Genomic DNA, 14,433 nt, shown 5'->3' with positions numbered 1-14,433 from the left:
TACATACACGCGAATTTTATCGGTGAGTAAAATTGTCTTGTTTTTATTAGTGACATATGTTTGAATTTTTATTTTTTACGTTTTTATTTTTCTCGTTCAAATTAGTTATTCTATAGAATTGTATTTAGAGATACATTATACATAATTACGTATATTCTTTTGTATCGTAAATTATTTTTCAAAGTAGATATTGAGAGAGAAAGTGCGAAAATATTTTTCTCTTCCTAAAAATAAACGTTATCGACAACTATAAATCAACAATAAAACGTCTTTGACTCTTTATATCACTCCAAACCAGTTTCTTATTCTACGTAGTCGATATGTAGAAAATTTCATGCCGGTATTTGCTATACACCGGTAAATATACGCGAATTTTAAAATACATGTATTTCCACTGAAAACGGCCTGGCACTTTACAATAGTAGAGTGGAGGCGGAGCTCTGGCCTCTTCCAGCTGATGGGGAGCAGCCGACCAGATCGGCTCTTGGCTCCAAGAGGGTTAAGTTTTATAAACTGTCAGTATTATGCTCAGTTCGGCAGTCGGCAGGTTGGTTGTATCTTTATTATTTTTATTTGATTGTTTTGTTACCACAATAAGCAGTACTTGGTTCTGTCTTCGCGATTTAGTCCAAATTTTTAAATCCTTCCTGACCAACCTGAAGCACTTATCACACTACTATCTTAGTCAACCGCTTGTCTTCCATTCTGAATAGGTGGTCATAGAAATTGAGTCTTCGCTTCTTGATGGATTCCAGCAGTCCTTGGGTTTTCTGATGAAGTTTCTCTCGTCCTCGCGACCCGTATTGTCCAGCCACGATCTTTGTGACCATTATCTCTAAAACATACCAAGTTATCACAGACCAGCCTATCCAGTAATTCGGAGGCATTCACTTCCATGCAGACATTCGGGTTTATTCACAGAGTTGAATATCTGAGTTTAGCGTGCATTGAAATGGCTTTTTTACTTGTACAGGTCGTGTATTCTGTGATACGCTGTGGCCATTCAATCACGCCTACTGTTGTTAGCTTCTCTTTCATTACATCCCATCTTCACAATCTCGCCGAGATATTTGAAGCTGTTAACTCTTTCAATCTTACCATACATTGTCTTTAGTTGTTGGGAGCTATGGATATTCGTCAAGTACTAGATTTTTCAAAGGAGATCCTAAGTACAGCTTTTTCAGCTTGTTGTTTTATAAGCTGATCTACCGCTGTGTCTGTGTTTCTAGAAAGAATTGCTAAATCATCAGCAAATGCTAGACAGTTCATCTTGACAACGTTCTTTGAACCTCTAATACATACCGTACTTGGTTCAGTAAACCTTTCTTCTTGAGTTCTTTTTCCCATGCATGGAGAACCTTCTCCAACAAGCAGTTAAATTGAGCCGTTGACAGTCCATCACCCTGCCTTACTCCTGTCTTATTTTCGAACTCCTTGGAAAAATTTACCCATGAATTTTACTTTAGAGAGTATGAGAGTTAGGGTCTGCTTGATATTCTGTCGTTTTACCATCCAATCCAAATTAACACTTCGTGGTCCACTGAATCATGCGCATTCTGTAAATCTACAAAGAAGTCTACCAGATCACTTGAGGTGTAATTTTCCATGACTCTTTTCAAACTATATCTGCTCAATGTATGTTCTTCCTATTCCGAAACCACCTTGATATTATTATTGTTATTATTACTATTATTATTATTCATACATGAAACCAGGCGAAATAACTTAGAGAATGGTTGCGCATCCCGTGTTACAGTCACTTGACCCCTTCCGCAACTCGTGCTTCCCTCTCACCTCCCCTCCCCGTCCTCATATGACCATCGCGGTTCTAGTATTCCCATAAGGGTCGTACTGATGGCACTGAAGTTCGACATTCAAGAATGCGCTCTGGCATGATTATACGGCCTGAATTCTTTCCATGTCACAACAGATGCAAAGTGGCCTCCATGGGCACACCTTCACACTTCACATCAGGGATTGACTCACTCATTCCAATGTTGCGGCCTTTGTCCGAATAGCGTCGCAGGCTACGTCTCAACATCATGAACAGGCTCACCGTACACAATGTCTTCCAGATATATCCACATGTTAAAATTCCAGGAGTTTTAAATCTGGTGATTGAGAATATCGTGCAACAGGGCCTCCAGCGTCTGCGGAAGTTTTTGTTGAGGTGTCGGTGAAGTGGGTTGGGGCTCGATCGCCTGTCGCATGCATTCTCCAGCAATGGAGGTAGAGTGAATCTCAGGTAGTTCAGATACGTTTCTCCGTTAAGGCATTGCGGGAGAAGAACTGGCCACCAATTATACCTGCCAAAACATTGATGTGGAGCTGCTGCTGCTGCCGCTTCAACCACACGGCTAGGTTTCTCTCTGTAGGCGATTCTGTAGGTTACTTTTGCCATCTCTTCATTGGTGAAGAGGAATGAAGACAGAAATCGCATTACCGTGATGGTCTGTTGCAGAAATCAGGGAGAGAATCTTTCCCATGGGGGAAAATCCCGAGGTAATAATCCATGCAAACGCTGTAGGTGATAGGGTTTGTTGTGTAAGATACGCATTCTTCTTTCACAATGGACCCACGCTCACTCAAACGTAGATAAATGAAAGCGCACACAGCAAGTTGTGAGTGCTATCTACCGCACAAGGTGAAACGAACTTTTGTACTCAACTTGTATGTTTATTTAAGACCTTGAGTAATTTTAGAACATGTACATTTTTGTTTGACAGATTCTCGTGAGGTTGGGGGTGGCAGTACGGAACGATATCCCAGCAAGAATGCTCAAGGCCGCAGGACCAATGACCCAGTGTTCGACAACAATCTTGTGACAAATGTGACAGCTCAACTAGGAGGAACTGCCTTCCTCCATTGTCGTGTACGCAATCTGGGAGAGAGACCGGTGAGTACTTCTATTACTCTAATGATGGCCAGTATCATACCCAATATTTGAGTGAGAGAAAGGTGATTGTGTCCAAACCTACAATAATAGCCCAAGTTATGGGCACTTTATAGGTTTCGAGTCGTGAGCCCAAAGTAGGTGACTACTTGCATTTCTTCGAAAAGGAGGCGTTCACTTACGTCGGGCAAAAATAAAACATCTCAGGGGCTTGTTTTGAATTACAGCCAAAGCATCTGTGTTATTGCAAATGGGAGTTCACGTGACTGTGGGTCGGATGGGGCTTAGCATTGTGTATGCCATTACAGATCCCAATATTAATAGTCATGTTATGTATTTCCGAAGTACCAGACCCTTCATGAGCCCAGTCGATCGTGGATAGACATCTGGTGATTCCCATAATGACACCAACGGCTGTGAAATGTCGTCAGGCAGCAGAACCCTAGGTTGTAATAAATATAGTGATTTCGAAATATGGCACCAGTAGAATTATTGGAAACTTTAATGTTTATAAATAAATTGCAATGTTTTTTAATGGTACATTCATAGCAGCACAGAAAATGTGCTTTACGGTTCTCTGTACTAATTCATTTGTCGAGAAATACCTACACATACAACGTATAACTTGTAGCTTTGGGAGGATGTCCAGTTAGAGACGTAATATAAAGTGCAAAGAAGAAGAAGGCCACTAAATCCCTTATCAAATTTCATACACATTAACCTATCAATCAATCAAACAATACTGATCTGCATTTAGGGCAGTCGCCCAGGTAGCAAATTCCCTATCTGTTGTTTTCCTAGCTTTTCTTAAATGATTTCAAAGAAATTGGAAATTTATTGAATATCTCCCTTGGCAAGTTATTCCAATTCCTAACTCTCCGTCCTGTAAACGAATATTTTCCCCAATTTGTCCCCTTTGAATTCCAACTTTATCTTCATATTGTGGCCTTTCCTACTTTTAAAGACGCCACACAAACTTTTGTCTACTAATGTCATTCCGCGCCATTTCTACACTGACAGCTCGGAACATACCACTCAGACGAGCAGCTCGTCTTCTTTCTCCCAATTCTTCCCAGTCCAAACTTTGCAACATTTATGTAACGCTACTCTTTTGTCGGAAATCACCCAGAACGTATCGAACTGCTTTTCTTTCAGTTTGTCCAGTTCTTGAATCAAGTAATCCTTGTGAGGTTCCCATACACTGGAACCATACTCTAGTTGGTCTCTTACCAGGAACTTATATTATCTCTCATTTACATCCTTACTACAAGCCCAAAATACCCCCATAACCATGTGTTGAGATATGTAGGCCTACCCTTTACTTATAATCCCATTTATGTGTTTACCCCTGTTGCGAGGATACCCGTGGAGCAGGAGGTTAAAGAAGGTGCCGGGATGAATGGGTCTATCTACATTATCAAAATTAATTTAAAACTTGAACTGAAGGTTATATTTCTACAGAAAACAACAACTTAACAAATTTTCACATAGTGAACATAACAACATATCTGGTACAAGACAATCTCGAAACCAGACTCGAAAAATCCATGATTAGTGAATTGTACAGATTCTGGGCTTCAAGCCACTAGTTTTACAATTCCACAGTTACTGGATCCAGTTTACAACTTTAATTCAAAACAAGGATTCATTTAGTCAAGGGCAGAAATCCCCTAATTCAAGAGCACTTGCCCCCAGAATACAATATCTAGCCTTCCAGAAGCACTCGTTACTCTTCCAAAACTTTGAAAAGGAGCTAATCGGCTCTCAGTCTCTTACGGTCCACTCAAGGGCAATCTCTGGCCTCTCAAGCCACCTTTTACAAATTGAATTGGTTTTTACACAGGGGCATCTCGTACCCAACCTACAGGGCACGAACACAAACTGAATGGAGGCGTACACAGCGCTCGAAGATAATGAAAAATTTAAAAACCTACAGGGCTTGCGGCCTATGACACAGGGGCTAATCCCAAGCTACTTGATGGGGCGCGCAAGGAAATAACTGAAATACATTACAGAAAAAGAGGTTGCAAAATCGCAGACACCTCAAACCAAGATGAAGGGGAGCTCGAGAGGGTAAATCACTCTCTATCCCCGATTTACAATTAATTAATTAATTAATTTTATGAAGTTTTCACATTAGCCGAAAGAAAAGTTACATTTTAGAAAAGTAGATTTTACAGTTAAAGATTCGGACTTTCCCCTTGGAATAATTTGCGGCTACAGCAAGAAAGATGGAATTATGTGGCCATTACCGTATAGATATTCTGGCTGCTGACCGCCTTCCACCTTAACACACACGCTTAGAAAGGCGACGAACAATTGGCAACCAAACACGAAAAACCGCAACTTGTATACCCTCAGGGAAGGTTCGCCAGAATTCAAGACTAATCCAGGCCAGCCCTCTCACATTTTATTGGTGAATTCACAGTGAACATGAAATGTGGGATTGATTGAATATTAATTACGAAAACTTATGATTGACTAGATTCATACCTGGCGGAAAGAAAAGGAAGTATTGCCAACCCAAATATAAATGAACACAGAGTCAATTATGGACAACCTAGGAATGCAAAACTTCTTTAAGTTATAAGTTCTTTCACCTTGCACCAGAGTGCATGATCAGAATTTTTTGGTAGTGTCATCTGTGGAAAATGTATAAACGTCTTGATGTATAGCAAAACAAAACAAGGAGAAATTCCGTCAGATTAGGAAACTTCACAATAACATTTCACTTAATATTTCAGTGGTGACATCTTCCCTTTAAAGTTCCACTTTCAGATATTAGCAGTTTCACATTTGATCGATAGGGGATTTTATACAGGCGCTTACTATGAATGACTGGAGTCGAGGTACTGACCTCCCCCCAAACGTCCTTCCTAGGGGTGACACAGAAGAATTTTTGAGAAACCCTATCCAGTTGAAAAATTTATAAGTCTTTTACTGAAGATAGATTTGTACAAAAATTTGTAAATTCAGATTTAAGATGTCCTTGTGGCCGTAGAAGTTCATTACATGCTGATTAGATTTGACGGCAAGACCTTCCGTCGCTGCCGATACCCAGCTGATTTTGCCCTGACCTCCACAGTACCCTCAGATACACCCCTCCCTCTATTATGAGAGGGGTAGTTGTGGTGATGTTCGCCGCAGATGAGATGTATATTTGCAGTCCCCAGATGGTTTGGCGGTAGGGTCACCGCACTTCAGCCTTTGCCGGGAAGATGCACTCCGGCGCGCCGTTCAGAAGGAGGCCTTACTAGAGCGAAGTGGGCCCTTTATCATCTCCCGTGTTCCTCACAAAATGTTAAAGTACACCGGGGCCACTGAAACAGTAAAATCTTGGCGACAGAAAAGTGTTGTTGGAGACTTGTGAGTACGACCTTTTTTGGTGATGCAGAGGGGCGGGCGGCGTGGAAGGTGAGTGTGTGCCAATAGTGCGTGGACTTGGTAAAGGCCACCAGGGAATTGACAGCAGGAAAAACAGAGGGGAACATCGTACATAAAAGTTCATATTCAAATTTAATAACACAATTGGGGCAGAAGGCCTGGAATAAAATAACATAACATTCACACTCCTGCTAAATGTTGATGGGAAAAGTAAACAATGACATTACACAGGTTTCATCTGAGAGAGGTGAACACTAAAGATTCTCTCTGGTTGGATTACTGACCAATAATGTAACTGGTGTCAACAAATCTAATATAACGCACGGCCCATTAAATCTGGGTGCAAGCTTGCCCTCACGAAAAAAATTCCTAACCATGACTTGATCTCCAACCTTTAAATTGGTGGGCCTTCGTCCACGATCGTACCTTTCCATAACCTTTTCATGGGAAGCTTCAAGATTGGCTTTAGCCTTCTTCCATAGATCTCTAATATTATCGGGATTTATTGCCTCTGGTAATACATATTTAAGTGACCAAAGGTTAGAGAGCGGCGTGTTAGGAACACATTTAAACATAAGAGAAGCTAGTGTGAACTTGTGCGATTCATGAAACGCCGAATTTAATGCAAAGGCCAACCAATGCAGGGATGTATCCCACCTGGAATGATCTTCATGATGAAATGCGTTTAGAGCAGACCCAAGTTTACGATTGACCCGCTCGGCCAGAGATGGTTGAGGATAAAAATACGTGGTCGTTATATGTGATATAGACAGATCAAAACAGAATTTACGGAATAAGCTGGATGTGAATGCTTTAGCATTGTCGGAAACAATATATTGACAGGGGCCAATAGAATCAAATATGGTATTTAAACAAGAAATGGTGGACTGAGCGGTTGGCAGCTTAGTCGGAAATAAACAGGAAAATCTAGTGAAACCAACTACACATACCAGAATGAATTTATTGGCGTTAACCTTTGATTAGGGGAAGGATCCGTCGTAGTTTATGTATAGGCGCTCCATGGGGCGCGACGCTTGATGAGAAGATAATAGACCTAGTTTAGTGAACAAGTTTGGATTACTAACTAAGCAAGATTCACAAGATTTTACCAATTCACGAATTTCGCCGTCCATACCTTTCCAAATGAACATCTCCCGAAACTTCTCCCGAGTTTAGAACATGCCTAAATGCCCCCCTAAAGGGGTCTCATGATAGTACTTAAAGATCATAGGGACAAGAAGAGCTGGAACCACTACTTGTTTCCTTTGGCCATGCCTCAACGGCCATCACAACCCCGTTTCTGAATACATAAAGGATGACATGTTCCCCAGAAGAAAGGGTTTCCATAACAGGAGCCAGCACAGAATTTTCACTTTGGTATTTTTCAATATCTCGAAACAACAAGGGGCATCAGTCAAAATGGCATTAACGCCCGGAGGTATGGGCGTGGGCAGAGAATAACTATCTTCCTGTTCCGTAGTCTCCACGCCGTGAGAAAACATACGTCTTAGTCCATCCGCAACAACATTTTCAGATCGTCTAATATGCCTCACATCAAACTGGAATGCAGAAATCCTGATGGCCCAACGGGCTATAAGATCAGTACGACGCGCCCTAGCTAATACCCAACTTAAGGCTTGGCTATCTGTTTCTATGTCGAACTGACATGTTCCAGATAGAGTCGGAACTTCTGTAGGGCAAAATAAACTGCAAAATCCTCAAGTTCATCGATGGAATATTTGGCCGCTTGGGCCGATAATATCCTAGACGCATAGGCGATGGGTCGCCTTCCGAGTTCAGTTTCCTGAAGAAGCACAGCAGCCACCGCCGACGACGAGGCGTCGGTTTGAACAATGAATTTCTTCGAAAAATCAGGCATAGCAAGGACAGGGGCGTTGCAGAGAGCTAATTTCAGATCTTGAAAAACGGCTTGTTGAGACGGCACCCATTCGAATTTTGCGCCTTTCCTACGGAGTAAGTTCAAGGGAGCCTCTCTGTTAGCGAAGTTAGGAATAAATTTCCTGAAGAAATTCGCCTTGCCGATGAACCTGGCAATACCTTTGATGTCCTTAGGGGGTTTGAAATCACGGATGGTCTGTGTTTTAGAATGATCAATGGAAACCCCATCAGGCGACACAATATATCCTAGGATTGACATAGAAGGTTTAGCAAAAGCTACCTTAGATAACTTGACAGTCAACCCGGCCTTACGGAGGCGATTGAGTAACTCCTTTAGATGATCTAGGTGTTCTTCAAAGGTTTTGGAAAGTACGACGACATCATGAACATAGTGATACAAGTATTCAAATTTGTTTTCGGAGAACTCCCTATCTAGCAGTCTAGTGAGGACAGCTGCCGCCGTGGGGATCACGAACGGCACGCGGTTGTACTCATGCAAGTTCCAATCCGTGGCAAAAGCTGTTAGATGTTTCGATTCTTCAGCTAGAGTTATTTGATTGTACGCCTGATTAATGTCTACAATAATTTAATTTCGTGTGGCTATTTCTAGCCGAGTGCAGCCCTTGTAAGGCATACACTCCGATGACGGTGGGCGGCATCTGCCATGTGTAGGTAACTGCGTGTTATTGTGGTGGAGGATAGTGTTATGTGGGGTGTGTGAGTTGCAGGGATGTTGGGGACTGCACAAACACCCAGCCCCCGGGCCACTGGAATTAACCAATTAAGGTTAAAATCCCCGACCCGGCCGGGAATCGAACCCGGGACCCTCTGTACCGAAGGCCAGTACGCTGACCATTCAGCCAACGAGTCGGAATGTCTACAGTGGTAAAGAACTTGGCTTTTCGAAACCATTGAAAACAAGAGTGAAGATCAGGAACGGTCACAAATTGTAACACCACCTTACGATTTAAAGCCCTATAATCAATCACAGGCCTAAAGCCACTTTGGCGTTTCGGCACCAGAAAAATAGGCGATGAATACGCCGACTTAGAAGGTCGAATAATACCGTCCTTTAGCATCTGATCGATGATCTCTTTAAGAGCTTTCATTTTAGGGGGTGACAGCCTATAAGGCGGAAATCTAACTGGAATCGAATCCGTAACCTCAATCTTGTTTCCTATAAGGTCAGTAACACCAAGAGTATCGGAAAATACATCAGGAAACGACTGAAACAATTTACGGATATTTTCAGCCTGCTCCTCAGGGAGATTTCCAAGGTCTAACCACATCTCATTCTGGGTAGGCGAAACAGATGAACATGACACAGAGTTACTTTTGAGCAAAGGAATTTTACAATTATTAGCAAATTGGAAGGTGCACGACTTGCTCTGAAAGCCGAGCACCAGATTCGTAAGCTGTCGGCATACCTTGCTCCTTCGGCTGAGACCGCCATAGCCTCTAATTCTGAAAAGTTTTGAGGGCCGACGCGAAACACAGATACGACCTATAGGGCGGGGAAATGCCTTCAACATTCGTCTGCACAATTTGATATTGAGGGAAATGAAGAGCCAATACCCTGGTGTAAAACTTAATATCTGGGATGAATTCTTCAAGATTTTCATCCAGTCGCAGTACTCTGAAATAGTACTTTTGGATTAATGATTACATGGCTCGAGCCGGAATGAAGTTAGCCAGCAGATGGGCAGGAAGTCTTCTATGGAAGATGACTCTGCTATTGCTTTAACTATTTTGTCCGAGAGGAGATCTATAGAGTAAGGGTAAATAATTTGAAGAATTTAGGAATGAGAGAGAGAAAACATTACAGCGTGATCTTGAAATTCAACAAAGAACCTGAGAAATGAAATTACTTCGTTAGTGGAGTTTACTGAAAATTTAGCAACATAGCCAATAGATGAAGCAAACTACTAAACCCAGCATTATTTAAAAATAAAGGTGGAATTTGTGTACAACGATCAGACCTATGTTCTAATGGGGCAGAATTTTGTTCAGTTGCCACAGATTTTCTACTTTCTACAACTTTGGAAGAATCCTCCTCAGCAGGCAAGTTGATTAAAGGGGCTTGATCGGTTTTGAGAGCAGCTGCCCCAGTCAACAATTGACTAACTCTATTTGACATTTCTGATAGATGGTCAAATAATTACTAGCATCCTTAGCATAATCTTCTTTTAACTCGGGAGAAAATAGGTCCGGAACCCTATTATAAAAATTGAACAATCTTGCTTGTACTCTTTTAAGTTGGTTAGCAGAAGGATCGCTCACTTCAAAAAGGCATACTACAGATGCTAGCTCGGTGGTGTTGTCCGTTATAATGGAGAGAGCCTCATCAATTTCCTTCTCCCCCAAATTGGGATACAAATTGGTCATTTAGTGACACTTTCAGTTTGTTGGTATCTGGTGCAACCATGCCTCCAGACTGATCATTTCTAATGTAAAACTCATAGATCAATTCCTCCTTGCTTAAGTACCCAGGAGCGAGGACTTGTGAGGGCCAGACATAATGATAGTATACTACAAATTTAGAAAAAAATACCAGCGACCGAGATAAATTCTTAGAGTTGGGATTAGTTTCGATTCTAGCGGACAAAGGGATTACTTTAGACCCATTCAACCATGCTCTGCTACCACTTGGTACGAGGATACCCGTGGAGCAGGAAGAGGTTTAAGAAAGTGCCGGGGTGAATGGGTCTATCTACAATATCAAAACTAATTCAAAACTTGAACTGAAGTTTATATTTCTACAGAAAACAACAACTTAACACATTTTCACTTAGTGAACATAACAGCATGTCAGGTAAAAATCAATCTTGCACCCAAACTAGGAAAATCCAAGATTAGTGAATTATACAGATTCTGGGCTTCAATCCCCTAGATTTACAATTCCACAGATACAGGATCCTATTTACAACTTTAATTGAAAACAAGGATTCATTTAGTCATAGGCAGAAATCCCCTAATTCAAGAGCACTTGCCCCCAGAATACAATATCTAGCCTTCCAGAGGCACTCGTTACTCTTACAAAATTTTGAAAAAGAGCTAACAGGCTCTCCGTTCCTTACGGCCCACTCAAGGCAACATTACATCAAAATTTACAATATATGGCCTCTCAAGCAACCATTTACAAATTGAATTGGTTTTTACACAGGGGCATCTACTACCCAACCTACAGGGCATTTGCGAAAAAAATAGGCTAAATAAATGGCCCGAACACAAATGGAATGGAGGCTTACACAGCGCTCCAAGATAATGAAAAATTTAAAAACCTTCAGGGGTCTCGGCCGATGAAACAGGGGCTAATATCAAGCTATTTGAGGTGGCGCGCATGGAAATAACTGAAATACATTACAGAAAAGGAGGTTGCAAAATCGCAGACACCTCAAACTAACATGAAGGGGAGCTCGAGAGGGTAAGGAAGATAAAATTTTATTTGGCCGTTACGTTGTAGATGTTCTGGCTGCCGACGAAAGAGGCGCCCCGCCTCCTGATTTTACACACACACTTAGAAAGACGACGATCAATTGGCAAGAAAGCACGAAAAGCCGCAACGTATACACCATCAGGGAGGGTTCGAGAGAATTCAAGACTAATCCAGGCTCTCCCTCTCAAATTTAATTGGTGAATTCAAAGTGAATAAGAAATGCGGGATTGGTTGAAAATTAATTACAAAAAATATGATTTGCTAGATTAAAACAAGGCGGAAAGAAAAGGAAGTGTTGCCAGCCCCAAAATAAATGAACATAGAGTCAGTTATGGACAACGTAGGAATACAAAACTTCTTTAAGTTATAAAATCTTTCACCTTTCACCAGAGTACATGATCATAGGTTTTGGTAGTGTCATCTGTGGAAAAATGCCCATAATTCTTGATGTATAGCATGACAAAACAAGGAGATATTCAGTCATATTAGGAAATTTCACAATAACAAAATTAATTAATATTTCAGTGGTGACATCTTCCGATTAAAGTTCCAAGTTGAGGTATTATCAGTTTCACTTTTGATCGATAGGGGAGCTTGTAAAGGCTCTTATTTTGAATGAGCGGTGTCGAGGTGTACTTCCCGGTAAAACCCCAATGCAGATCTTTCCTTATATTAACACCTAGATACTTACAAAGATCCCCATAAGGAACTTTCACCCATTCAACTGAGAAATTAAAACTGAGAGGAATTTTCCTATTTGTGAAACTCACAACCTGACTTTTAACTCCGATTATCAACATACTATTGCGTACTGCCCATCTCACAACATTATCGAGGTCATGTTGCGGTTGCTCACAATCTTGTAACTCTATACAGAATAACATCACGCACAGAAAGCCTTGCCTCTTATTCCACTTATTTACGCATATCATATATATCATATATATTGCCCCGTTTTTTCCTATTCGGCTCAGCCGGAGAGCGAGAGACCCACACGTGGACCATTCGCTGTCGGGCTTTGTTTATGTTAATAAGGGCAGGTAAGACTTAAGGACTGACGGCAAACTTTTAAAACAACAGGTTTGACATTTATTACAACTAGGATTTCATATAACAACAAATAACAAAATTTAGCAAATTTATCTTGATGATTTTGACTCAGATTCTTCTCCAAAATTTGTCTAATATATTACACCTTCATTCTCCAAGCATACCGAAGAGTGCATTTTACTGTAATATAAAATGAATAACAATTACCCCATATCTGGCTTGAATAAAAATGAAAATCATGTGGGAGAATCTCCTCCTGTCACTGGTTGGATTAACCACAGTTAGTTATTCCAGGCTATCACGTTAGTGTCTACCTTTACAAAAAAATTCTTAATTTAATGAAGAAAATTATTTAATAATGGCCTCATTGAACCTTGCAAATATTATCATAAATATTACATCGTTACGTTTCATTCCGTGGATAAATTCCGTTAATATTATTTCGTCTTTCTGGTGTGAATTAAAGTGAATACTCTTGAAATATTTCCACTACGTAATTTTACTGAATCATGTCTACTCAAGACCTTACCAAAATTAAATTACATTCACAAGAATGATTATTTCCACTAAAACACTTCTAAACTGCTTGGAATAATATATAACATTAATTAATTCATATTACTCGACGCCTTGAAAATGACACTCATAGAAATGTGATTAAATCTGGGTTGTAAAGAAAATAACAGAAGTTATCACAAAGTTGATCATTGAGAAATTCAGCGATTCAATATTCAGAAGAATTGGTCGACAAATACCACGCACATAAATATTGGTTAAACGTTAATGTCATCCGACATGTGGCTCATGAGTCGCGATGAACTATTATTACTCCTAAATCTCATCCGCATTATTTAACACGTGCTCCAAAATTCGCACAAGACATGGTTCTCTAGACACATGCTTCACCAAATAAAATTGCGGGCCTATGACATTCGAGGTTAGGCCCCTTAAAACAACAAGCATCAAATAAAATTGCACAATGAATCCCTCAGTATCCGCCGTATTCCTGGCTCATAATCCAATAATAGAGTACATTTCAAACACAACACAATAATAGCAAATAATATTTACCATTCGTGACAATTAAATGTCTTTTTAACCCGGACTTCAATTTTAATATTATTATTATTATTATGATTATGATTATTATTATTATTATTATTGTTACCGAGTTTTTGTGGTAGTTAAGCATGAAAGAAGGTGCTGGGTGGTGAATAGGTCTCAAACTACTAAAGAGAAATTAAATTTTAAAATTTAACAAGGTTATATTTTCTTTTCAAAATTAGGTAACAACAAATAGAACAGGTACTTAGTAGCCGAAATACAACTTGAAATGTACAATTACAGGGATTAAAGAATTTGGGCTTCGAGCCCTGAAAACACAATTCTTGAGCAACTAGCTCAACTTTACGATATACCAATTTCAACAAAAGGGGCAGAAGACCCCACTCAAACCCTGGAGCCCTTGCTCCAAATTACACAGCAAAGCCTCCTCGAGGCATACAACTCTCAATTTTAGAAAAGAGCCACTCGCTCTTAAAGTTAAGCCTCTCCCAGGCCACACCAAACTCAACTTTCAAGTTGTCCTCAAAGGACATATACACAGGGGTAAAATACCCAACCTACTGAGGTCTATTAGGTGAGAAAAGATTAATACATGACCTCTAAAATACAACTTGAGAGGAGGCGAACTTGCACTCCTAATACACTTTGCTTAAGACCTACTTGGCACTAGGCCGTTAATACAAGGGCTAATCCCATACTACAGAGG

The 14,433-nt window shown here is 40.5% G+C and overlaps 1 protein-coding gene across 2 annotated transcripts in view; it reads left to right on the top strand.

Annotated features, from left to right (window-relative positions):
- Positions 1-14,433, top strand: part of LOC136864958 (lachesin) — a 1,585,794-nt gene that overhangs the window by 914,116 nt on the left and 657,245 nt on the right. For both annotated transcript variants that reach the window (XM_067142366.2, XM_067142365.2), the window contains exon 5: positions 2,727-2,896. In XM_067142366.2, the coding sequence (XP_066998467.2) occupies positions 2,727-2,896 (170 nt within the window). The remainder of the gene's footprint in view (positions 1-2,726; positions 2,897-14,433) is intronic.

The sequence above is a fragment of the Anabrus simplex genome, chromosome 2, assembly GCF_040414725.1.
Source record: "Anabrus simplex isolate iqAnaSimp1 chromosome 2, ASM4041472v1, whole genome shotgun sequence".
In the NCBI taxonomy this organism is placed as follows: domain Eukaryota; kingdom Metazoa; phylum Arthropoda; class Insecta; order Orthoptera; family Tettigoniidae; genus Anabrus; species Anabrus simplex.
This window is presented reverse-complemented; position numbering and strand designations above follow the sequence as displayed.